The sequence below is a fragment of the Somniosus microcephalus genome, chromosome 9 (genome assembly GCF_052327205.1).
Source record: "Somniosus microcephalus isolate GS21.2 chromosome 9, FLI_Smic_1.0, whole genome shotgun sequence".
NCBI lineage: Eukaryota > Metazoa > Chordata > Chondrichthyes > Squaliformes > Somniosidae > Somniosus > Somniosus microcephalus.
Window position 1 is genome coordinate 249031285 of NC_140995.1, and position 24619 is coordinate 249055903.

Below are 24619 nucleotides of genomic sequence, written 5' to 3' on the forward strand. Positions count from 1 at the left end.
GGGCTACCCAGTATGTTACAGTGGGTTGGAGCATTTCCATTGCCATAAATAAACCGGTCTATCACTGTGGACAAGATGTAGGTTCTTCCCTCTTTTGTATCACACGGTGAGTTCCTAATTCCAGCCGGATCTGCCTGAGGATGTCCCGATCAGAAGCCGCTTCTTAGTGGCTGCTTCGGGAGTTCCTTTGGGCAACCCCTAAAAGCACCAGCCACTGTGGTGCGGCACTGGGCCAAGGGCAGCTACATTGGCTTCTACACCTGTGGGCTTGGGAGGCTCCTGCTCGCTATCCAATGGCTCCTGGTGGAAAGTGTGAACGTCGGGTGAGGAAAGGATCGAAGTTAGCTGTGATGCCCCTCCTGGGGTGGAATAGCCCATTATTTAGGCTCATGCAGGAAGAATGGCCAAGTTATTGGAGAGCTTCCAGCACTTTCAGGAGATGAGAGGGAGGAGAGTAGCTGAGCCCTGAGAAGTGGTAGTGCCACGTGTCGGAGTCCCTGGTCTCAGCCTTGCCACAGTGGGAGAGGTGCTAAGTGGAGGCCCCGCACTTCCTCACAAGGAGTGAAGAGCCATTCCCAGGCCATCCTTGCATGCCTCAGAGCAGGCCTGGGAGCAGCTACTGAGGTAGCCAGGGACGCTGCACTGAGTATGTGGCTGGGAACAAATCTGCTACCCTCTTACACGATTAATCTCCTTGAGCAAGGGGCTCACCTTAAGTAGACTTGAGTCTATCCAGCTGCTGAATGGGGTACCAGCATTGTTTTGGAGTCAGTAGTGGACTGAAAGTTCTCACTCTGGCCTGCCTTTGATTGAGGCCCTCGCCTCTGTGAATCATTTACGCTTTTTCTTTTCTTTTGTACTTGTGAAAATGGAAATGAGTGGATGAGAAATAGTTTGGTGTTTCAGAATTCTCTGAGGAGTGAATCGGTGTCATGTCCAATGAGCCAACTTCACTGTAACGCTGCCCCTGATGAACTAAAAGTCTCTTCTGTTATGTTCTGTTGTCAGTATCCCCACTTCCTGAAGAGAGACGCAAACAAACTGCAGATAATGTTACAGAGGAGGAAGAGGTATAAAAACCGGACCATCCTGGGCTACAAGGCGCTGGCGGTGGGGACGATCGATATGGCTGAGGTAAGCTTTCACTGCCTGACATTACCAATAACTACCACAGATTCCCTCCTCGTTCCCTTTCTCAATCTGAGGACAGGAAGGCAAATGGCATGTTGGCCTTTATTGTAAGGGGGGTTGGAGTATATGAGTAAGGAAGTCTTGCTACAATTGTACAGGGCCTTGGTGAGACCACACCTGGAGTACTGGGCACAGTTTTGGTCTCCTTATCTGAGGAAGGATATACTTGCCTTAGAGGTGGTGCAATGAAGATTCACTAGATTGATTCCTGGGATGAGAGGATTGTCCGATGATAAGAGATTAAGTAGGGAGGGAGGATTTAAACTAATTTGGCAGGGGGATAGGCACCAGGCTGTAACATTAGAAAGGGGAAATAAAGTGCTCAAAGGATTGGGAGAGGCAGAGAGTACTAAAGTGAGAAATAGTAAAGTATTAGGTGGGGCCAAACTAAGAGAGAATACAGGATGGTCTAAGGTGGGTTTACAGTGTATGTGTGTGAACGCACAAAGCGTAGTAAACAAGGTCAGTGAGCTGCAGGCACAAATAGCCACATGGGACTATGATGTTGTGGCAATAACTGAGACCTGGCTCAAAAAAGGGCAGGATTGGGTATTAAATATTCCTGGTTATAAGGTGTTCAGGAAAGATAGGGAAGGAAAGATAGGAGGTGGTGTGGCAGTATTGGTTAAGGAGAATGTTACAGTGCTGGAGAGGGAGGATGTCCCGGAGGGGTCAAGGACAGAATCTATATGGCCAGAAGTTAAGAAACAATAGCGGTGCCATTACACGACTAGGTGTATTCTATAGACCACCAAATAGTGGGAAAGATATGGAGGAGCAAATTTGCAGAGAAATTACAGAGAGGTGCAAGAACTATGGAAGTGTAATAATGGGGGACTTCAACTATCCGAATATAGACTGGGATCGTAATAGTGTAAAGGGCAGAGAAGGGGAAGAATTTCTGAAGTGTGTTCAGGAGAACTTTCTTGATCAGTATGTTTCCGGCCCGACGAGGGAGGAGGCATTGCTGGATCTGGTTCTGGGGAATGAGGTGGGTCAAGTGGAGCAAGTGTCAGTAGGGGAATATTTAGGGAACTGTGATCATAATATCATAAGGTTTAGATTAGCTATGGAAAAGGACAGGGAGCAATCTAGAGTAAAAATGTTTAACTGGGGGAAGGCCAATTTCAGTGGGATGAGAATGGATCTGGCCCGGGTAAACTGGAATCAAAGATTGGCAGGCAAAACTGTAATGGAACAATGGGCTGCCTTTAAAGAGGAAATAGTTCGTGTACAGTTGAGGTACATTCCCACTAGGGGGAAAGGCAGGGCAACTAAAGTCAGGGCTCCCTGGATGATGAAACAGGTAGAGAATATGATGAAGCAGAAAATGAATGCATGTGACAGATGCCAGGTTGCAAATACATCTGAGAATCAGGCTATATATAGAAAGGTCAGAGGAGATGTGAAAAAGAAAATAAGAGAGGCAAAGAGAGGGTATGAGAATAGAATGGCAGCCAACATAAAAGGTAATCCAAAAGTCTTCTATAGGCATATAAATAGTAAACAGGCAGTAAGAGGACGGGTGGGGTAATTAGGGACCAAAAAGGAGACCTATGCATGGAGGCAGAGGGTATGGCTGAGGTACTAAATGAGTACTTTGCATCTGTCTTCACCAAGGAAGAGGATACTGCCATAGACATAGTGAAGCAGGAGGTAGTGGAGACACTTGATAGGATAAAAATTGATGGCTGTACTTAAAGTAGATAAATCACCAGGAGCGGATGGGATGCATCCCAGGATGCTGAGAGAATTGAGGGAGGAAATCATGGAGGTACTGACCATAATCTTCCAATCCTCCTTAGATACGGGGGTGGTGCCAGAGGACTGGAGAATTGCAAATGTTACACCCTTGTTCAAAAAAGGGTGTAAAGATAAACCCAGCAACTACAGGCCAGTCAGTTTAACCTCGGTAGTGGGGAAGCTTTTAGAAACAGTAATCAGGGACAAAATTAACAGTCACTTGGATAGCTGTGGATTAATTAAGGAAAGCCAGCACGGATTTGTTAAAGGCAAATCGTGTTTAACCAACTTGATTGAGTTCTTTGATGAGGTAACAGAGAGAGTTGATGAGGGCAATGTGGTTGACGTGTACATGGATTTCCAAAAGGCGTTCGACAAAGTGCCACATAATAGGCTTACCAGCAAAGTTGAAGCCCATGGAATAAAAGGGACAGTGGCAGCATGGATACAGAATTGGCTAAGTGACAGGAAACAGAGAGTAGTGGTGAATGGTTGTTTTTCGGCCTGGAGGAAGGTATACCCAGGGGTCGGTTCTAGGACCACTGCTTTTCTTGATATATATTAATGTGCTGTCTCTCGGTAGCAATTTATGTTAGTTTTCCAGTTAATTCAGGGGTTTGAGTAAGTTGGGTCGATTCCCATTGTGTGCTGCCACCTAGTGGCTATTTGGTACCTAGCAACTGCAGTAAAAGTGCAGTAAAGTGCTGTAAAGCACAGTAAGTGCAGTAAAGTAAACTACAGACCTACAGCGGCACATGCTCTGGGAAGTTGTATTGTTCCCATGCCTGAGTCTTGGATATTATTTGTCTGTAAGTACTTGAGAATGTTATAGATGATTAGTGTACGCTGTATGTTGCAGAAAATGTTTAGTTTGTAACTTTTCTCTGTAAGCGAACTTACACAGCTAGCCGTGAAGTGCTCGCTCTCTGTCTAGCTGGTTAACTAGTAGCTGTATTTTGATGCACTATGTACAGGGCTAATTAAAGAGAATGCCTTCCAGTTTGCTAAATGTATATTCACAGTAAGCTGTGTTTCCACGTGTTTGGTAATTTACATGCCAAATGTACTGTGTTGCTCAGGCGTACCTAAATTTGTGTATACATATCAGTTATGCGCTTGTATACTAATGTGTGCTTCCATTTCTGTGTTGTATTTCAGTTTCACAATAAGAATCTTTCAGTAAAGCTTTACAAGAAAAGTCAAGCCTTGTGATTTTTATGGGAAGATATCAAGTTGTTAGCTACCTGTCTAGCTCTGCATAGGAACGCGCTGCGAGGGCAGAAAAGTAAAAAGACAACAGCACAGCGGGCTCAAGCACAAGAAGATACCACTCAGCTACCATGAGTCTACGCTCAGGAAGACAATATACCATAGAGGACGTCGACCAGCCAATCGAGAAGCATGAGCCTTTCCGAGCAAACGATGCCAGGTCACGTCCTCTAAAGCATCCTCTAGATCATCTCGGTGGTCCAGCAGACCGTCGTCATCGACAGCTTCTGCAGCCGCCAAAGCACGTGCCAAGGCAAAAGCTGCCCAGGCTCAATTGTCCTTCGCTGAAAACGAAGCTAGTGTGATGAAGCAGAGAGCTGACCTCGACGCCAGTCTCCACATTCTCCAAAGCCAGAGAGCTGCCGCTAAAGCTGAAGCCGCAGCTTATGAAGAAGGTGAGGAGAACGAAGGCGGGGAGCCCAGCCATGAAGCATATGTTCTAGAACAGCCCCTCAGTCCAGTGCAACGTACAAGTGAGTATGTCCAACAACACTCCAAATTGTTCTCCAAGGAAACATCCAGCTATCTCGACGCAGAACCAGCTACTCACCACAGTAGCAAACAGCCTGTTTTTGGAGACACTGAGCTTAAAGGAGAAGAAACAAGTAAGACTTACCTGCAGAGACCTCCACAGCACTCGGCCAATCCAGCCAAGCAGTCCTCACCCGAGCCACAAGGTGCACAAGACCTCGCTAGGTACCTTATCCGCCGAGAATTGTTAAGTTCAGGCCTTCTAGAATTTGATGACCGTCCTGAAAATTATTGGTCATGGAAAGCGTCCTTCCTGAGTACCACCAAGGACTTGAATCTGTCAGCCAGAGAAGAACTAGACTTGATGACAAAGTGGCTCGGAGCTGAGTCGTCAGAACAGGCGAAGAGAATTCGCTCAGCGCACGTCCGCAATCCCACAGCAGGCCTCAACCTGGTTTGGCAACGTCTCGAAGACTGTTATGGGACACCAGAAGTCATTGAACACGCACTGCTCAAGAAGATTGAGGACTTTCCGAAGCTAACCAACAAAGATAATGTCGAGCTCCGAGAACTGGGCGACATTCTCCTTGAACTGGAGTGTGCCAAGGGAGAAGGTTACCTGACCGGCCTCTCGTATTTGGATACAGTTCGTGGGGTAAACCCAATAGTGGAAAAGCTCCCATACAACCTTCAAGAGAAATGGATAGCTAAGGGATCCAAGTACAAGGAGGACAATGGAGTGGCATTTCCCCCCTTCTCTCTCTTCTCCAGGTTCATCCAACAACAGGCAAAGGTGAGGAATGATCCAAGTTTCACTTTCTCCACCTCCAGCAGTTACGCTCCTTCGAGAACAGAGAAACCCACAAAGTACAGCAATAAAGCCTCTGTGAGCGTGCACAAAACAGATGTTCCAGCCGAACCCTCAGTCAACCAATCCAGTTCTGCTGGGAATAAAGTGGATGACCCAGATCGTCAGTGTCCAATACACAAGAAGCCCCACCCACTCAAAAAGTGTCGAAGCTTTAGAGACAAGTCTATTGATGAGCGCAAATCATACCTGAAAGAGAATCGCATCTGCTTCAGGTGTTGTGGGTCGACTATGCACATGGCAAAAGACTGCAAGGCGACAATCAAGTGCTTCGAGTGCAACAGTGAAAAACACATCGCAGCCCTGCATCCAGGTCCTCCTCCTTCAACCACCGAGAGTGCTGCGGTTGACAAAGAGGATAGCGGGGAGCAAAGCGAAAGCACATCTTCTTCAGTCACCTCCAAGTGTACAGAGGTTTGTGGAAATGCAAGCAGCCCACGCTCATGCTCCAAAATCTGCTTGGTTAAAGCATATCCTGCAGGGAGAAAGGAGAAGGCAATCAAAATGTACGCAGTGCTTGATGAGCAAAGTAACAAGTCTCTAGCGAAGACAGAATTCTTCAATCTCTTTGAAGTCAAGGCCAGCGCCGCTCCGTACACGCTAAAAACCTGTGCAGGGACAACAGAGACTACGGGTAGGAGAGTTGGCAACTTCATGATCGAGTCCATGGATGGGAAACTACAGCTTCCCCCCCCCCCCCCCCCCACCTTAATTGAGTGTGACATGATGCCAGACGATAGGACGGAAATTCCCTCCCCAGAGGTCGCACGCCATCAGCCCCACCTACAGCCAGTTGCCAACAAGATTCCAGCTGTGGACCCGGACGCTCCAATCCTCCTGCTCTTGGGAAGAGACATCTTAAGGGTGCACAAGGTGCGTGAGCAAATCAATGGGCCCCACAATGCTCCTTATGCGCAGCGGCTTGACCTGGGATGGGTCCTCGTGGGTGGAGTTTGCCTGGGAACAGTCCACAAACCAGCGGGTGTCAACGTCTATAAAGCAAACGTGTTGCACAATGGTCGCACATCCTTTCTCAGCCCATGCCCAAACAGGATCCAGGTAAAGGAAGACTACGATGGCATGACGCAGCATCATAGGTCAACCTCCTCTGCCTGTGAGGAAGAGGCAGGCCTCACTGTGAGCACAGACAGCCTAGGATGCTCAGTGTTTGAAAGGTCCAAGGATGATGACAAGCCAGCACTATCCATGGACGACAAAGCTTTCCTAACCATCATGGATGAGGAGGTTTACCAGGACGATGGACACAGCTGGGTGGCACCCTTACCATTTCACTCTCCCAGACGCTGTCTTCCGAGTAACAGGGAACAAGCTATGAAGCGCCTCTGCTCACTCAGGAGAACACTGGAGAAAAGGCTAGAAATGAAGGGCCATTACATAGAGTTCATGCAGAAGATGCTGGACAACGACCAAGCCGAGCCTGCTCCACCTCTGGAAGAAGGTAAAGAACACTGGTACCTGCCAACATTCGGTGTGTATCACCCACAAAAGCCAGACCAGTTACGAGTTGTGTTTGATTCAAGTGCTGAATGTAAAGGAGTGTCTCTGAACGATGTACTCCTCAGCGGCCCAGACTTGAACAACACCTTGTTGGGAGTTCTTCTGCAGTTCAGAAAAGAACCTGTAGCCCTGACAGCAGATGTGCAGCAAATGTTTTATTGCTTTGTCGTCCGAGAAGACCACAGGGACTATCTCCGCTACCTGTGGCATGAGGACAACGACATCAACAAGAATGTGGTGGAGTACAGGATGAAGGTCCACGTGTTTGGAAATAGCCCTTCACCTGCTGTGGCTATCTACTGCATGAGGCGAGCCGCTCAGAAAGGTGAGCAAGAATATGGCTCCGATGCGAAGCATTTTGTTGAGAGACAGTTCTATGTTGACGATGGTCTTACCTCGGTTACCACACCTGAAGAAGCAATAGATCTCCTGACAAGAACCAGAGCGATGTTGGCAGAGTCCAACCTGAGACTACACAAGGTAGCATCGAACAGTGGACAGGTGATGGAAGCCTTCCCTGCAGAGGACCGTGCCAAGGATCTGAAGGATTTGCACCTTGGAGTGGATCCTCTCCCCCTTCAACGGAGCCTGGGGCTCTCCTGGAACCTGGAAACAGACAGCTTCACATTCCTGGTGTCCCGTGAAGAAAGGCCATTCACACGGAGAGGCGTCCTGTCCACAGTCAACAGTTTGTACGACCCTTTGGGGTTCGTAGCTCCCATAACAATGCAAGGAAAAGCATTAGTACGGGAACTCTCATCGGATCAGAGTGAGTGGGATGCTCCACTCCTCCCAGAAAAAGAAGCAAAATGGAACCTATGGAAGGAGTCCTTGAAGGCTCTCGAAGACCTGCACATAGAGAGGTGCTACATTCCAGGCTTGCTGTCTTCAACACAGAGAAGAGAGCTGTGCATCTTCTCAGACGCTTCCACAGTAGCAATAGGAGCTGTGGCCTACTTGAGAGCAGCTGACACCGATGGGAAATACCATGTGGGATTCGTTATGGGGAAGTCCAAGTTGGCCCCTCGGCCTGCCCACACCATTCCATGTCTCGAGCTTTGTGCAGCTGTGTTGGCTGTTCAACTGTACGAGTTGATCAGAGACGAGATTGACATCGATGTGGGCGCCGTCAAGTTCTTCACGGACAGCAAGATTGTACTTGGTTACATCCACAACTCCACAAGAAGGTTTTATGTGTATGTTTCCAACCGGGTGACTCGTATCAGATGATCCACTCACCCTGACCTGTGGTGCTATGTCTCCACAGACCTGAACCCTGCAGACCATGCTACCAGGTCTATACCAGCAGCACACCTACAGCAAAGCAGTTGGTTCTCGGGCCCCTCTTTCCTGTCTAATGTCAACACAGAGGAGACTCCTGAGTCCAATCCCTCCACCCTTGTGGAGCCTGAAGCTGATACTGAGATTCGGCCTGAAGTTACGACCCTGGTCACCAAAGCCTCAGAATCTCAGTTGGGCTCACAACGCTTCGAGCGATTCTCAAGCTGGAGAACACTCTGCCGAACCACAGCCCGACTCATTCATGTAGCAGCATCCTTCAAGGGGAATTCGGACAACATAGAACGCAAAGGATGGAAATGTTCTAAAGAAGCATCCAGCACAAGTGAGCTTTCACAAGCCAAAGGTGTGATCATTCGCTCTGTCCAGCATGATGTCTTCAAGGAGGAATTCAAATGTCTTGAAGAGGGACAGACATTCCCCAAGCAAAGCCCACTTAAAAAGCTCAACCCAGTTACAGATGAAGATGGTTTGCTCCGGGTCGGAGGGCGCATATCATCCGCAGACTTGTCAAGAGAAGAAAAGCACCCTCTGATCATCCCGCGCACCCATCACATTGCCACACTACTCGTGAGATACTATCATGAGCAAGTGGCTCACCAAGGACGACACATAACAGAAGGAGCTATCCGAGCAGCCGGATACTGGATAATCGGGAGCAAGCGTCTGGTTTCTTCAGTTATCCACAAGTGTGTTACCTGCCGCAAGCTATGAGGGAAGTTAGAGGACCAAAAGATGGCAGACTTGCCCGCTGACAGACTCACTCCAGAGCCTCCATTCACCAGCGTGGGCCTTGACGTCTTTGGGCCATGGACCATCATGACGCGTCGCACAAGAGGAGGTAGTGCAGGCAGCAAGCGCTGGGCGGTGCTCTTTACGTGCATGTCTACCAGAGCTGTGCACATTGAGCTGATCGAATCCATGTCAACAGACAGCTTTATCAATGCACTGAGGAGGTTTTTCTCAATCCGTGGTCCAGCCAAACTTCTCCGCTCTGACAGAGGGACTAACTTCGTGGGTGCCTGTAAGGAGTTGGACATCCACACGGACGATGCAGCGGCAGGAAGCTACCTCCAAAACAAAGGATGCACGTGGGTGTTTAACCCCCCGCATTCATCCCACATGGGTGGTTCATGGGAGAGGCTCATCGGTGTTGCCAGGCGTATTCTGGATGCTATGCTGCTTCGGACGGGACCTACTCGTCTCACACATGACGTCTTAAGCACTCTCATGGCTGAAGTCATGGCGATCATGAATGCAAGACCCCTGGTGCCGGTGTCCACCGACCCAGACATGCCTGCAGTCCTCACCCAACGATGCTCCTGACTCAAAAGATGAGTGCTATTTCAGCCCCCTCTGGAAACTTTGACATGGCTGAGCTGCACAGGAAGCAGTGGAAGCAAGTCCAGTGTCTTGCAGACACTTTTTGGAAGAGATGGAGAGGAGAGTATTTGTCCACCCTACAGAGCCGTAGGAAATGGACAGAAGACAAGCCAAATGTCAAAGTGAGAGATGTTGTCTTGCTGAAAGACAGCCAAGCACACAGAAATGAATGGCCAGTGGGACTGGTTGTCAAAACTCTGCCGAGCAGGGACAAGAGGGTCCGCAAGGTGGAGGTGAAGATTGTCAAGGAGGGGACTGTCAAAGTGTTTCTGAGGCCAGTCTCAGAGATCATAGTCCTCCTTTCTGAAGAAACCTAGAGAACGGATTCTGAGTATGTTTGCAGCCAAAGGACGTTTTCTTTAGGTTTATTTTGTATCTGTAGTGGTACAATGGAATTGTACCAAGCGGGGAGTGTGCTGTCTCTCTGTAGCAATTTATGTTAGTTTTCCAGTTAATTCAGGGGTTTGAGTAAGTTGGGTCGATTCCCATTGTGTGCTGCCACCTAGTGGCTATTTGGTACCTAGCAACTGCAGTAAAAGTGCAGTAAAGTGCTGTAAAGCACTAAGTGCAGTAAAGTAAACTACAGACCTACAGCTACACATGGTCTGGGAAGTTGTATTGTTCCCATGCCTGAGTCTTGGATATTATTTGTCTGTAAGTACTTGAGAATGTTATAGATGATTAGTGTACACTGTATGTTGCAGAAAATGTTTAGTTTGTAACTTTTCTCTGTAAGCAAACTTACACAGCTAGCCGTGAAGTGCTCGCTCTCTGTCTAGCTGGTTAACTAGTAGCTGTATTTTGATGCACTATGTACAGGGTTAATTTAAAGAGAATGCCTTCCAGTTTGCTAAATGTATATTCACAGTAAGCTGTGTTTCCACGTGTTTAGTAATTTACATGCCAAATGTACTGTGTTGCTCAGGCGTACCTAAATCTGTGTATACATATCAGTTATGCGCTTGTATACTAATGTGTGCTTCCATTTCTGTGTTGTATTTCAGTTTTACAATAAGAATCTTTCAGTAAAGCTTTACAAGAAAAGTCAAGCCTTGTGATTTTTATGGGAAGATATCAAGTTGTTAGCTATCTGTCTAGCTCTGCATAGGAACACGCTGCGAGGGCAGAAAAATTAATGACTTGGACGTGGGTGTACAGGGCATAATTTCAAAACTTGCAGATGACACAAAACTTGGAAGTATAGTGAACAGTGAGGAGGATAGTGATAGACTTCAGGAAGACATAGGCTGGTGGAATGGGCGGACATGTGGCAGATGAAATTTAACACAGAAATGTGTGAAGTGATACATTTTGGTGGGAAGAACGAGGAGAGGCAATATAAACTAAAGGGTACGATCCTAAAGGGGGTGCATGAACAGAGAGACCTGGGGGTATATGAGCACAAATCGTTGAAGGTGGCAGGGCAGTTGAGAAAGCAGTTAAAAAGGCTTACGGGATCCTGGGCTTCATAAATAGAGGTATAGAGTACAAGAGTGTGGAAATTATGATGAACCTGTATAAAACCCTGGTTCGGCCTCAACTGGAGTATTGTGTCTAATTCTGGGCACCGCACTTTAGGAAGGAAGATGGTACAATCAAAGCGGGGGGGGGGCGGGGGGGCGTTGCGACAAGGCAGACTCAAAAGGGAGTTGGTTAAGTATCTGAAGGAAAAAAATTTGCAGGGCTACGGGGAAAGATCGGGGGAGTGGGACTACCTGAGAGTCGGCACGGGCTCGATGGGCCGAATGTCCTTCTTCCGTGCTGTACCCAATGTAGGTAGGTGAACCCGCACCTTCCCTCTTATACTCTAATTCCAGAATCCGGCCTGAACCTGTCCGGGTGGGGTAAAATGGTCAAGGCTCACAACTTAGTACAACTCCGTATTCTTTTAACTGGTTATTGTACTACAGATAACATACAAACGTCAATGCGTTGTTCCCTTTAACTTCAAACAGTGCTCACATACACTGTTCCCTTTAACTCTCTTTAATTTCAAACACCACTCACCCCGGTGATCACTCAGAGATGTATGTTTCCCTCTGTACGGGTGATCAAATCCGTCCGCAGATCCCTTACAAGTTGCCGAAGTTTGTCCTTAAACGCACCCTTTTTATAAGACAAAGATCATACCCGTGACAATTGATTGACGCAACCCCCCCTTTGATTGTACCATCTTAATCTTGTCTGTTTCTGCAAATCTATAGAGTACTTGATTTGATCACTTCTCCATCCTGGGTCAGTGAATAGTCCGTTATCACACAAAGGTGTTTTGATGGGGAAAAGTTCCAGCCTTATCAGCATTCTGAAAGGTTGGCGATTGGGTTTTACTCCAGCAACAATTTTGATATTAACATCTCCAAAGGATGAGGAAACCGATCCAGTTCGATGGAACCATGGTCGTTACCTGTCGTGTTGATTTGTAAGTCTCGTTCACAGCCTGACCACAGGAGTTCAATGGACAGGACAGTCAGTTAAATTTAAACAAATACATGTCATTGTGTGGTCTGATTACTCTAACTACTTCCTTGGTTCGCATATTCATACAGTCAATCAATCGTGTCTGTGTCTCTGTGTGAATAATTTACTCCTGCATTCCGTTCAGCTCACAGCTTGTTTTAAAAGTTAATTTAAAAGTCCCGTTGGTTCCTCGAGGCATGCTGGGATACGAAGCTTGGTCAATTTCTTATGATTGGTCAATTTACAAAACTGCCTGTACAGTAGAGCCGCTTAACCCTTTAATGTCAGTTTACTTTAAGTTAAGTGCACTCTTGCTGAAGGACTGGCTCCACCAGTCTGTGATTCTATGAAGTAGATTGGGCCTATACTTGGACAAGTGTGGATTAATTAAGGAAAGCCAGCATGGATTTGTTAAAGGCAAATCGTGTTTAACTAACTTGATCGAGTTTTTAGATGCGGTAACAGAGAGGGTTGATTAGGGTAATGCGGTTGACGTGATGTACATGGACTTCCAAAAGGCGTTTGATTTAACGCAGAAAAGTGCGAAGTGATACATTTTGGTAGGAAGAACGAGGAGAGGCAAAATAAACTAAAGGGTACAATCCTAAAGGGGGTGCATGAACAGAGAGACCTGGGGGTATATGTGCACAAATTGTTGATGGTGGCAGGGGAGGTTGAGAAAGCGATTAAAAAAGCTTACAGGATCCTGGGCTTCATAAATAGAGGCATGGGGGAAAAATTTGTGTTCGCCAGCAAAGTTGCTGGTGTCACCGGCAACTGCAGTTAACGGCTGCTGGAAATGGCCGCACGCTAAACGAGTGAAATTGATCTGGGGGGGCGGCATGGAGATAGGTGGCGCAGCGCTCACCTTCCGTGCAACGCCGTCCTGGTGGCGTTGCTGGAGAGATCCGGGAGGATGAAGTTTCTGTGCAGGAGCAGCGTTGGAGCTTCCCACAGCCTCTGGGAGCGAAACTGTGGAGCTCGCAGGGAATTGTGGGCAATGAAGAGGTCTGAGAATTAAAGGGGCCACGCACAATGAAGCAATACAAAATAAAATGAAGTGAATCAATACATTTTTCAGCCCTTTCTGCCTTTTAAGAAATATTCAACATGTAAAAGAAGTTCCAAACGTGAATATTCAGCTCTTAAAGCTGAATTATTTTCCTAACCTCAACAAGTGGGAAAAGTGCCTCAGCACTAACACAATAGCTCAGCAAGCCAGGGAAGGAGCACCGAGGGTCTCGCACGCAGCACTCCAGCTTTGTGCAGGGGGTCAACACTGCAACACAGGCCCTCTACCCACTGGGGCCAGGAGACCCTCCAGAAAGAAGGATGTGGGACTACATCACCGAGGCCGTCACTGCCAGCAGTGTCGCCCCCACCACCTGGCTCCAGTGCCCAAAGAAGCTTCATGACCTCAGACCAGTGGTGAAGGTCAGTGAATGCATCTTCAAAAGCCGTCTCCTACCAACTGCACCACTAGCCTCACACACTGCTCAATGCACGACCCCCAGTCACTCACCTACCAACAATCTGCACCCAGGATGAGGCACATCTCCCATTCCTAGCCTCGCCTCACCCCCTTGGAAGAGACAGTGCAGGCCATTCTTGGCAGGGGCATAGCTGAGCCCTTGGCCAGCGGCGGGGCTGAAAGGATACAAGATGCTGGTATCCTCGTACGTTATCCTCCTTCTGGCACGCACCTCATGCTTTCCCACCCTCCCCTCATCACAACTTCACCCCTGTGCCTTCCTCATTTCACACACCCAAGAAATGCAGCCTGCCCAGCCAGTGGGTCAACAAGAAGAGGGAGAGGAGAGTGAAGAAGAACAAGAAGAGAGGACGATTGATTTTGACACTCCCAGCCACCAGCTCCTCAAGGTCAACCAGCAAGGCCATTTGCAGTGTCCCCCACTGAAAGTCAGCAGCCTTCCACCAGCCATGCTGCAGCCACTGGGGTAGCACTGCGTGAGATCAGTAGGTTAGACAAAGGCACACACAACACAGTCAATAAGAGAATGCATATGGGTGATGAGTTGATTCTGTGATGTCACATTGGATGGATAGATGTATAAAGGTGGATTGGAAAGTTTGCTTTGTGGTGGCTTTTCTTTCAGCATCGTGACCAAGAGGACGCTGTGATGGTCAGTAACAGAGGGAAGGTACAGTGTGGGACAATGTTGAAAGGGGAATTGGGGTTGTGGTCCCTGGGACCGCAGGCGGATGATTCCATCCCAGATATCCCAGCCACAAAGGGGCTGTTTGGGATGCATCCTTCTGTTTGATTCCTCCTCTTCTGATTCCTCCTCTGTGGCTTCCTCCTCTTCTGCGTCTTCCTCTTCCCTCTGCAAGTGAATGCTGTCAATGTGAAATGACAGCTTAAAATGCTGGAAATACTCAGTTGCCCAGGCAACATGTCGGCCTGAGATGTGAACTCTGTTTTTCTCTCGGATGTTGTGTGACCTGCTGAGTATTTGCAGCATGTTCTGTCTTCTCAAAGGCCTTCATTTACCATCCGAGCCCTTGCCGTGTCCAGCAGCACTCCCTACACACTTAAAAAGCTTTTCACATCTATCGCAGCAAGCCACCACTTCAGTAAAATAAAAACAACAGTCCAAACGCTTAAATTCAAACTTGCCTGAATGATGTGTGTCCCTTTAAGAGGTCCAGACATCGCCTCTGTCAGCCTGCTTGCATGCCAGGTTAACGGGGAAAGGGCGGGGGAGTGGGACTAGCTGAAGTGGTCTTGCAGAGAGCCGGCACGGGCTCGATGGACCGAATGGCCTCTTTCTGTGCTGTAACCATTCTATGATTCGATGATACTCTGTGGAGTTTAGAAGAATGAGAGGTGATCTCATTGAAACACATAAGATTCTGAGGGGGATTGACAGGTTAGATGCTGAGAGGTTGTTTCCCCTGCTGGAGAGTCTAGAACTAGGGGGCACAGTCTCAGGATAAGGGGTCGACCATTTAAGACTGAGATGAGAAGGAATTTCTTCACTCAGAGGGTGGTGAATCTTTGGAATTCTCTACCCGAGAGGGCTGTGGAGGCTCTGTCGTTGAGTATATTCAAGACTGAGAGCGATAGATTTTTGGACTCTAGGGGAATCAAGGGATATGGGGATCGGGCGGGAAAGTGGAGCTGACATCGAAGATCAGCCATGATCTTATTGAATGGCGCAGCAGGCTCGAGGGGCCGTGTGGCCTCCTTCTGCTCCTAATTCTTATGCTCCTTTGTGCATTGTCACAAATTCTGAGGGACAAAATTAGTCTCCATTTGGAGAGGCAAGGATTAATCGGGGATAGTCAGCATGGCTTTGTCAAGGGTAAATCATGTCTGACAAATCTGATTGAATTTTTCGAGGGGGTGACTAGTGGGGTGGATGAGGGAAATGCTGTGGATGTGGTTTACATGGACTTCAGTAAAGCCTTTGACAAAGTCCCGCATAGGAGACTGGTCAAGAAGGTAAGAGCCCATGGGATCCAGGGTGCCTTGGCGCGTTGGATCCTAAACTGGCTGAGTGGCAGGAGGCAGAGGGTGATGGTCGAAGGTTGCTTTTGTGACTGGAAGCCTGTGTCCAGTGGGGTACCTCAGGGATCGGTGCTGGGTCCCTTGTTGTTTGTGATCTACATAAATGACTTGGATGAGAATGTAAAAGGTATGATCAGCAAGTTCGCAGATGACACGAAAATTGGTGGGGTGGTCAATTGCGAGGAGGAAAGCCTCAGGCTACAGGACGATATAAACGGGTTGGTCAGATGGGCGGAAAAGTGGCAAATGGAATTTAACCCTGAAAAGTGCGAGGTGATGCATTTTGGACGGACAAATAAGGCAAGGGAATACACAATGAGTGGTAGGACCCTAGGAAGTACAGAGGGTCAGAGGGACCTTGGTGTACATGTACATAGCTCCCTGAAGGCAGCGGAACAGGTAGATAAGGTGGTTAAAAAGGCATATGGGATACTTGCCTTCATTAGCCGAGGCATAGAATATAAGAGCAGGGAGGTTATGATGGAGCTGTACAAAACGCTGGTGAGGCCACAGCTGGAGTACTGTGTGCAGTTCTGGTCGCCTCACTATAGGAAGGATGTGATTGCTTTGGAGAGGGTGCAGAGAAGATTCACCAGGATGTTACCTGGGATGGAGCGCCTCAGCTATGAAGAAAGACTAAACAGGCTGGGGTTGTTTTCCTTGGAGCAAAGAAGGCTGAGGGGGGACCTGATTGAGGTATACAAAATGATGAGGGGCATAGATAGGGTAGACAAAGAGGAACTTTTCCCCTTAGTAGGGGGGTCAATAACAAGGGGGCATAGATTCAGGGTAAGGGGCAGGAGATTTAGAGGGGATTTGAGGAGGAACTTTTTCACCCAGAGGGTGGTTGGAATGTGGAACTCAATGCCCAAAAGGGTGGTAGAGGCAGGAACCCTCACAACATTCAAGAAGCATTTGGATGAGCACTTGGAATGCCAATGCATACAAGGCTATGGACCAAATGCTGGAAAATGGGATTAGACTGGACAGGGATGGATGGGCGGCGCAGACACGATGGGCCGAAGGGCCTCTTTCTGTGCTGTAAAACTCTATGACTCTATGACTTCTCTCACCATTTCTCTGCCTATTTTCTCCCCTTCCCCTTGTGAAGCCTTGAATCCTTTGCTCATAAACACTCTCCAGTGGATATTATTAACGTGAGCGTAGACTGAATGTCAGCAGGCTAGTCAACACCAGGGAGCAGAGGGGACTCGAGCAAATTTCCCCCTCGCTAATCCAGGAGTGTTGAGGCCAGCTGTAGTACCTTTCCACTGACTTAGCTGAAACCAGCTAATCCTAACCAGGAATCGAACCAGGAACCTTCTGAGCTGTAGAGGGCAACAGGATGCTGCTTTTACAATTGGCTCATCAGCTGCCGTATATCCTTAAACAGGAACAGCATTGTGGAAAGAAGTATTTAATTCTTTGTAAACTACACCCTGGCCCAAGTTACTGTGATGATTTAAAAAATCTGGGAAATGACTCACCAACCTGGTCCCCACCCCCAGCATTTTGGGGAGTGAGTTCCAGATTTCCACCACCCTTTGTGTGAAGAAGTGCTTCCTGATTTCACTCCTAAACGGCCTGGCTCTAATTTTAAGGTCTGCCCCCTTGTCCTGGATTCTCCCACCAGAGGAAATAGTTTCTCTCCAGCTACCCTATCGAATCCCTTTATAATTTTAAACACCTCGATTAGATCACATCTTCTATACTCAAGGGTGTAACGATCAATACCATGTCATTCACCGCCAGAACAATCTTTGGTGTTCCATTAGCCGAGGCTGCTGAGAGGACTATGCTGTATGATGGGATCTAGCTGCCAGCAGTTTTTCGAGGGTGCATTGACTACATTGAGAGTTATGGCATGAAGAGTGAAGGAAACACTGAAACCCTCTCGAAGCAAAGATCGCAAGGAGACCTCGATCTATACAAGAGCAGATTGATGACAATGCCGCAACTGCATCTTGTCATTCACCGCCAGAACAATCTCATGAAGACACATCAGACTTACCCGTGTTGAGAAGATCCACACGTGAAGTAAAAAAGCCTGATAGACTTAATCTTTGAGTACAATGTAAAGCTTTGAAAATGTGTTGACTGTTTTGAAAATGTTTATGTTTATAGAGCACGAACAAAAGTGTTACTGATATTATCTTTATTGTTTTCTTGAAAGTTGATTGATATTGATTTTGTTAAACCTCAAAGAAAGGGGGATGTAACGATCAATAACATGTCATTCTATAGTGGACACTAGGTGGAGCCGTAGAGCTGCATATAGCTGTATGTATATGACTACACTACCCAGCTGCACATATATTAAGACTACATTACCCATGAGGCACTAGCCTACCCACAAGGCAGCAGTCAAGATGGAAGCCTCTACAGATACTGTACCAGTCCACATGTGCTCAATAAAGTAACTAGCAAAAGCTAGCTGTGTTCATAATAAGAATGTCTATTTATTAATGAACATAAGAAAGGGAATATAAGCCTAGTCTATACAACCTGTCTTCATAATTTAACCCATTAAGCCCCGGTATCATTCTGGTGGCCATTTTGAGTGCTGCAACAGAAGGTTGGCATTTCTTTGCCTGCTGAGCAACCTCTTCAGTACTTTGGGGCGGAGTCAGGACTTCTGCTGCTAGTTTTACTCAGCTCTGCTGTAAGTTCTGCTTTGCACTTTAAATATGGATTTGTCAACGGGATTCCCTTTATTTTGATGTTACGAAGAGGATGGGGCTGAAGACATGGAAGAGGCTGGGTTGGCGGCTCAGAGAGCCAGGCATCACTGAAGGTAGCTCTTCCCTACACATAGACACTCACTTCAGCGTCTACAGACCAAGAAGGTCTTACTTAAGCATCCCCACAGCAGGAGGAGGCTGCACAAGAGGAAATAGAAGTGGAACAGAAGAGCCGGCAGCCAGAGTAAGGAGAGTCCAGAAGTTACAATACTCACCAAATAAAGTCACTTCACACTTGCCTCTTCTCCCTCCCCCCAAACTCTCAGAAAGTCTGTCACTTTCCAAGACATCTGCCAAGTCCTTCACAAGAGGAACTCTACATTTTTTAATTTTATTCGTTCATGGGATGTGGGTGTCGCTGGCAAGGCCAGCATTTATTGCCCATCCCTAGTTGCCCTTGAGAAGGTGGTGGTGAGCCGCCTTCTTGAACCGCTGCAGTCCGTGTGCTGAAGCTACTCCCGCAGTGCTGTTAGGGAGGGAGTTCCAGGATTTTGACCCAGCGACGATGAAGGATCGGCAATATACTTCTGAAGGACATAACTGCCAGTCTGGGCCTGCAACAGGTGGTGAGAGAACCAACATGAGGGAAAAACCTACTTGACCTCATCCTCACCAATCTACCTGTCGCAGATGCATCTGTCTATGACAGCATTGGCAGCAGTGACCACCGCACAGTCATTGTGGAGATGAAGTCCCATCTTCACACTGAGGACACCCTCCATCGTGTTGTGTTGTGTGGCACTACCACCATGCTCATTGGGCTAGATTCAGAACAGATCTAGAAGCTCAAAACTGGGCATCCATGAGGCGCTGTGGGCCATCAGCAGCAGCAGAATTCTATTCCACTACAACCTGTAACCTAATGGCCCGGCATATCCCTCACTCTACCATTATCACCAAGCCAGGGGACCAACCCTGGTTCAATAAGGAGTGTAGAAGAGCATGCCAGGAGCAGCACCAGGCGTACCTAAAAATGAGGTGCCAACCTGGGGAAGCTGCAACACAGGACTACATGCAGGCTAAAAAGCGGAAGCAGCATGCTATAGACAGGGCTAAGCGATCCCACATTCAGATCAAAGCTCTGCAGTCCTGCCACATCCAGTCGTGAATGGTGGTGGAACATTAAACAACTAACGGGAGGAGGAGGCTCCATGAATATCCCCATTCTCAATGATGGTGGAGCCCAGCACGTGAGTGCAAAAGACAAGGCTGAAGCGTTTGCAACCAACTTCAGCCAGAAGTGCCGAATGGATGATCCATATCGGCCTACTCCTGAGGTCCCCACCATCACAGAAGCCAGTCTTCAGCCAATTCGATTCACTCCACGTGATGTTAAGAAACGGCTGAGTGCACTGGATACAGCAACGGCTATGGGCCCTGACAACATCCCGGCTATCGGGCTGAAGACTTGTGCTCCAGAACTAGCCGCGCCTCTAGCCAAGCTGTTCCAGTACAGATACAACACTGCCATCTATCCGACAATGTGGAAAACTGCCCAGGTATGTCCTGTCCACAAAAAGCAGGATAAATCCAATCCGGCCAATTACCGCCCCATCAGTCTATTCTCAATCATCAGCAAAGTGATGGATCGTGGCATCGACAGTGCTATCAAGCGGCACTTACTCACCAATAACCTGCTCACTGATGCCCAGTTTGGGTTCCGCCAAGACCACTCAGCTCCCGACCTCATTACAGCCTTGGTCCAAACATGGACAAAAGAGCTGAATTCCAGAGGTGAGGGGAGAGTGACTGCCCTTAACATCAAGGCAGCATTTGACCGAGTCTGGCATCAAGGAGACCGAGGAGGATAGAGGATTGGGAAAACTTTAAAAGACAGCAAAAAATAACAAAAAGATTGATTAAGAAAGGGAAGATAGATTATGAAAGTAAATTAGCAAAAAATATAAAAACAGATAGTAAGAGTTTTTATAGTTATATAAAAAGAAAAAGGGTGGCTAAAGTAAATGTTGGTCCCTTAGAGGATGAGACCGGGAAATTAATGGTGGGAAATATGGAGATGGCAAAAACACTGAATGAATATTTTACATCAGTCTTTACAGTAGAAGACACTAAGAATATCCCAACACTGGATAAACAGGGGGCTATAGCGGGGGAGGAGCTAAACACGATCAAAATCACTAAGGAAGTGGTACTCGGTAAAATAATGGGACTCAAGGCGGATAAATCACCTGGACCTGATGGCTTACATCCTAGGGTCTTGAGAGAAGTGGCGGTAGGGATTGTGGATGCATTGGTAATAATTTTCCAAAACTCCCTGGACTCGGCAAAGGTCCCGGCAGACTGGAAAACTGCTAATGTAACACCCTTATTTAAAAAGGGCAGTAGACAGAAGGCTGGAAACTATAGACCGGTTAGCCTAACATCTGTGGTAGGTAAAATTTTGGAGTCCATTATTAAGGAGACAGTAACAGGACATTTGGATAATCATAATTTAATAGGACAAAGTCAGCATGGTTTTATGAAGGGGAAGTCATGTTTGACAAATTTGCTGGAGTTCTTTGAGGAAGTAACGTATAGGGTGGATAAAGGGGAACCAGTGGACGTAGTGTATTTAGACTTCCAAAAGGCATTTGACAAGGTGCCACACAAAAGATTATTGCTTAAGATAAAAAAATCACGGGATTGGGGGTAATATTCTGGCATGGATAGAGGATTGGCTATCTAACAGAAGGCAGAGAGTTGGGATAAATGGTTCATTCTCAGACTGGCAATCAGTAACTAGTGGTGTTCCGCAGGGGTCAGTGCTGGGTCCCCAACTCTTTACAATCTATATTAACGATTTGGAGGAGGGGACCGAGTGTAACATATCAAAGTTTGCAGATGATACTAAGATGGGAGGGAAAGTAGTGAGTGAGGAGGACATAAAAAACCTGCAAGGGGACATCGACAGGCTAAGTAAGTGGGCAGAGATTTGGCAGATGGAATACAATACTGGAAAGTGTGAGGTTATGCACTTTGGCAGGAAAAATCATAGAGCAAGTTATTATCTTAATGGCAAGAAACTGGAAAGTACTGAAGTACAAAGGGATCTGGGGGTCCTGGTGCACGAAACTCAAAAGGTTAGTATGCAGGTGCAGCAAGTGGTTAAGAAGGCCAATGGAATGTTGGCTTTCATTGCTAGGGGGATAGAATATAAAAATAGGGAGGTATTGCTTCAGTTGTACAAGGTATTGGTGAGACCGCACCTGGAATACTGCGTACAGTTTTGGTGTCCATACTTAAGAAAGGACATACTTGCTCTCGAGTCAGTACAAAGAAGGTTCACTCGGTTAATCCCGGGGATGAGGGGATGGACATATAAGGAGAGGTTGAGTAGATTGGGACTCTACTCATTGGAGTTCAGCAGAATGAGAGGCAATCTTATTGAAACATATAAGATTGTGAAGGGGTTGGATCGGGTGGATGCGGGGAGGATGTTCCCGATGATGGGTGAAACTAGAACTAGGGGGCATAGTCTTAGAATAAGGGGCTGCTCTTTCAAAACTGAGATGAGGAGGAACTACTTCACTCAGAGGGTGGTAGGTCCATGGAATATGCTGCCCCAAAAAGCTGTAGAAGCTACATCATTACATAAATTTAAAACAGAAATAGACAGTTTCCTAGAAGTAAAGGGAATTAAGGGTTACGGGGAGCGGGCAGGAATTTGGACATGAGTCTAGGTTCGGATCGGTCATGGCCCTGTGGGTAGCGGAGCGGGCCCAGGGGCCGTGTAGCCTGATCCTGCTCCTATTTCGTGTGTCTAATTCTGTTAGATTCAGGAGATGGTTCTGTGATAGTGGATTGGCGGTTAAGATCAGATCAGCCATGATCTTATTGAATGGTGGAGCAGGCTCGAGGGGACGATTGGCCTACTCCTGCTCCTATTTCTTATGTTCTTATGTTCTAAAACTGAAGTCAATGGTAATCAGGGGGATAACACTCCACTGGCTGGAGTCATACCTAGCACAAAAGAAGATGGTTGAAGATCAATCATCACAGCCCAGGACATCACTGCAGGAGTTCCTCAGGGCTGTGTCCTGGGCCCAACCATCTTCAGCTGCTTGATCAATTACCTTCCCTCCAACATAAGGTCAGAAATGGGGATGTTCGCTGATGACTGCAGTGTTCAGCGCCATTCGCAACTCCACAGATAATGAAGCAGTCCATGCCCGCATGCAGCAAGACCTGGACGACGTTCAGGCTTGGGCTGATAAGTGGCAGATAACATTTGCGCCACAGAAGTGCCAGGCAATGACCATCTCCAGCAAGCGAGAGTCTAACCACCTCCCCTTGACATTCAATGGCATTACCATCGCTGAATCCCCTACTATCAATATCCTGGGGGTCACCATTAACCAGAAACTTAACTGGACCAGCCACATAAATACTGTGGCAACAAGAGCAGGTCAGAGGCTAGGTATTCTGTGGCGAGGAGCTCACCTCCTGACTCCCCAAAGCATTTCCTACAAGGCACGAGTAAGGAGTGTGATGGAATACTCTCCACTTGCCTGGATGAGTTGCAGCTCCAACAACACTCAGGATGCTTGACACCGTCCAGGACAAAGCAGCCCGCTTGATTGGCACCCCATGCACCACCTTAAACATTCACTCCCTCCACCACCGGCGTACCGTGTGTACCATCTACAAGATGCACTGCAGCAACTTGCCAAGCCTTCTTCGGCAGCACCTCCCAAACCCGCGACCTCTACCACCGAGAAGGACAAGGGCAGCAGGTGCATGGGAACACCACCACCTCCAAGTTCCCCTCCAAGTCACACCCCATCCTGACTTAGAACTATATCGCCATTCCTTCATTGTCACTGGGTCAAAATCCTGGAACTCCCTCCCTAACAGCACTGTGGGAGTACCTTCACCACACGGACTGCAGCGGTTTCAGAAGTCGACTCACCACCACCTTCTCAAGGGCAATTGGGGATGGGCAATAAATACTGGCCTTGCCAGCGACGCCCACAACCCATAAACGAATTTTAAAAAAGTCAGGGATTATTGAGGGTCTGTAATCTCTGGAGCCCACTCACTGTGTGGGGATTATTGCAGGTCTGTAATCTCTGGAGCCCACTCACTGTGGGGATTATTGAGGGTCTGTAATCTCTGGAGCCCACTCACTGTGTGGGGATTATTGAGGGTCTGTAATCTCTGGAGCCCACTCACTGTGGGGATTATTGAGGGTCTGTAATCTCTGGAGCCCACTCACTGTGTGAGGATTATTGAGGGTCTGTAATCTCTGGAGCCCACTCACTGTGTGGGGATTATTGAGGGTCTGTAATCTCTGGAGCCCACTCACTGTGTGGGGATTATTGAGGGTCTGTAATCTCTGGAGCCCACTCACTGTGTGTGAGGATTATTGAGGGTCTGTAATCTCTGGAGCCCACTCACTGTGTGTGGGGATTATTGAGGGTCTGTAATCTCTGGAGCCCACTCACTGTGTGTGGGGATTATTGAGGGTCTGTAATCTCTGGAGCCCACTCACTGTGTGTGGGGATTATTGAGGGTCTGTAATCTCTGGAGCCCACTCACTGTGTGAGGATTATTGAGGGTCTGTAATCTCTGGAGCCCACTCACTGTGTGGGGATTATTGAGGGTCTGTAATCTCTGGAGCCCACTCACTGTGTGGGGATTATTGAGGATCTGTAATCTCTGGAGCCCACTCACTGTGTGTGAGGACTATTGAGGGTCTGTAATCTCTGGAGCCCACTCACTGTGTGTGAGGATTATTGAGGGTCTGTAATCTCTGGCGCCCACTCACTGTGTGTGAGGATTATTGAGGGTCTGTAATCTCTGGCGCCCACTCACTGTGTGGGGATTATTGAGGGTCTGTAATCTCTGGAGCCCACTCACTGTGTGGGGATTATTGAGGATCTGTAATCTCTGGAGCCCACTCACTGTGTGTGAGGACTATTGAGGGTCTGTAATCTCTGGAGCCCACTCACTGTGTGTGGGGATTATTGAGGGTCTGTAATCTCTGGAGCCCACTCAATGTGTGTGGGGATTATTGAGGGTCTGTAATCTCTGGAGCCCACTCAATGTGTGTGGGGATTATTGAGGGTCTGTAATCTCTGGAGCCCACTCAATGTGTGTGGGGATTATTGAGGGTCTGTAATCTCTGGAGCCCACTCACTGTGTGGG

At 47.7% G+C, this 24619-nt stretch overlaps 1 protein-coding gene across 6 annotated transcripts in view; it reads left to right on the top strand.

Annotated features, from left to right (window-relative positions):
- Nucleotides 1-24619, top strand: part of LOC147113203 (phosphofurin acidic cluster sorting protein 1-like) — a 795587-nt gene that overhangs the window by 347776 nt on the left and 423192 nt on the right. For all 6 annotated transcript variants that reach the window (XM_085998126.1, XM_085998127.1, XM_085998132.1 and 3 more), the window contains exon 4: nucleotides 1009-1134. In XM_085998126.1, the coding sequence (XP_085854252.1) occupies nucleotides 1009-1134 (126 nt within the window). The remainder of the gene's footprint in view (nucleotides 1-1008; nucleotides 1135-24619) is intronic.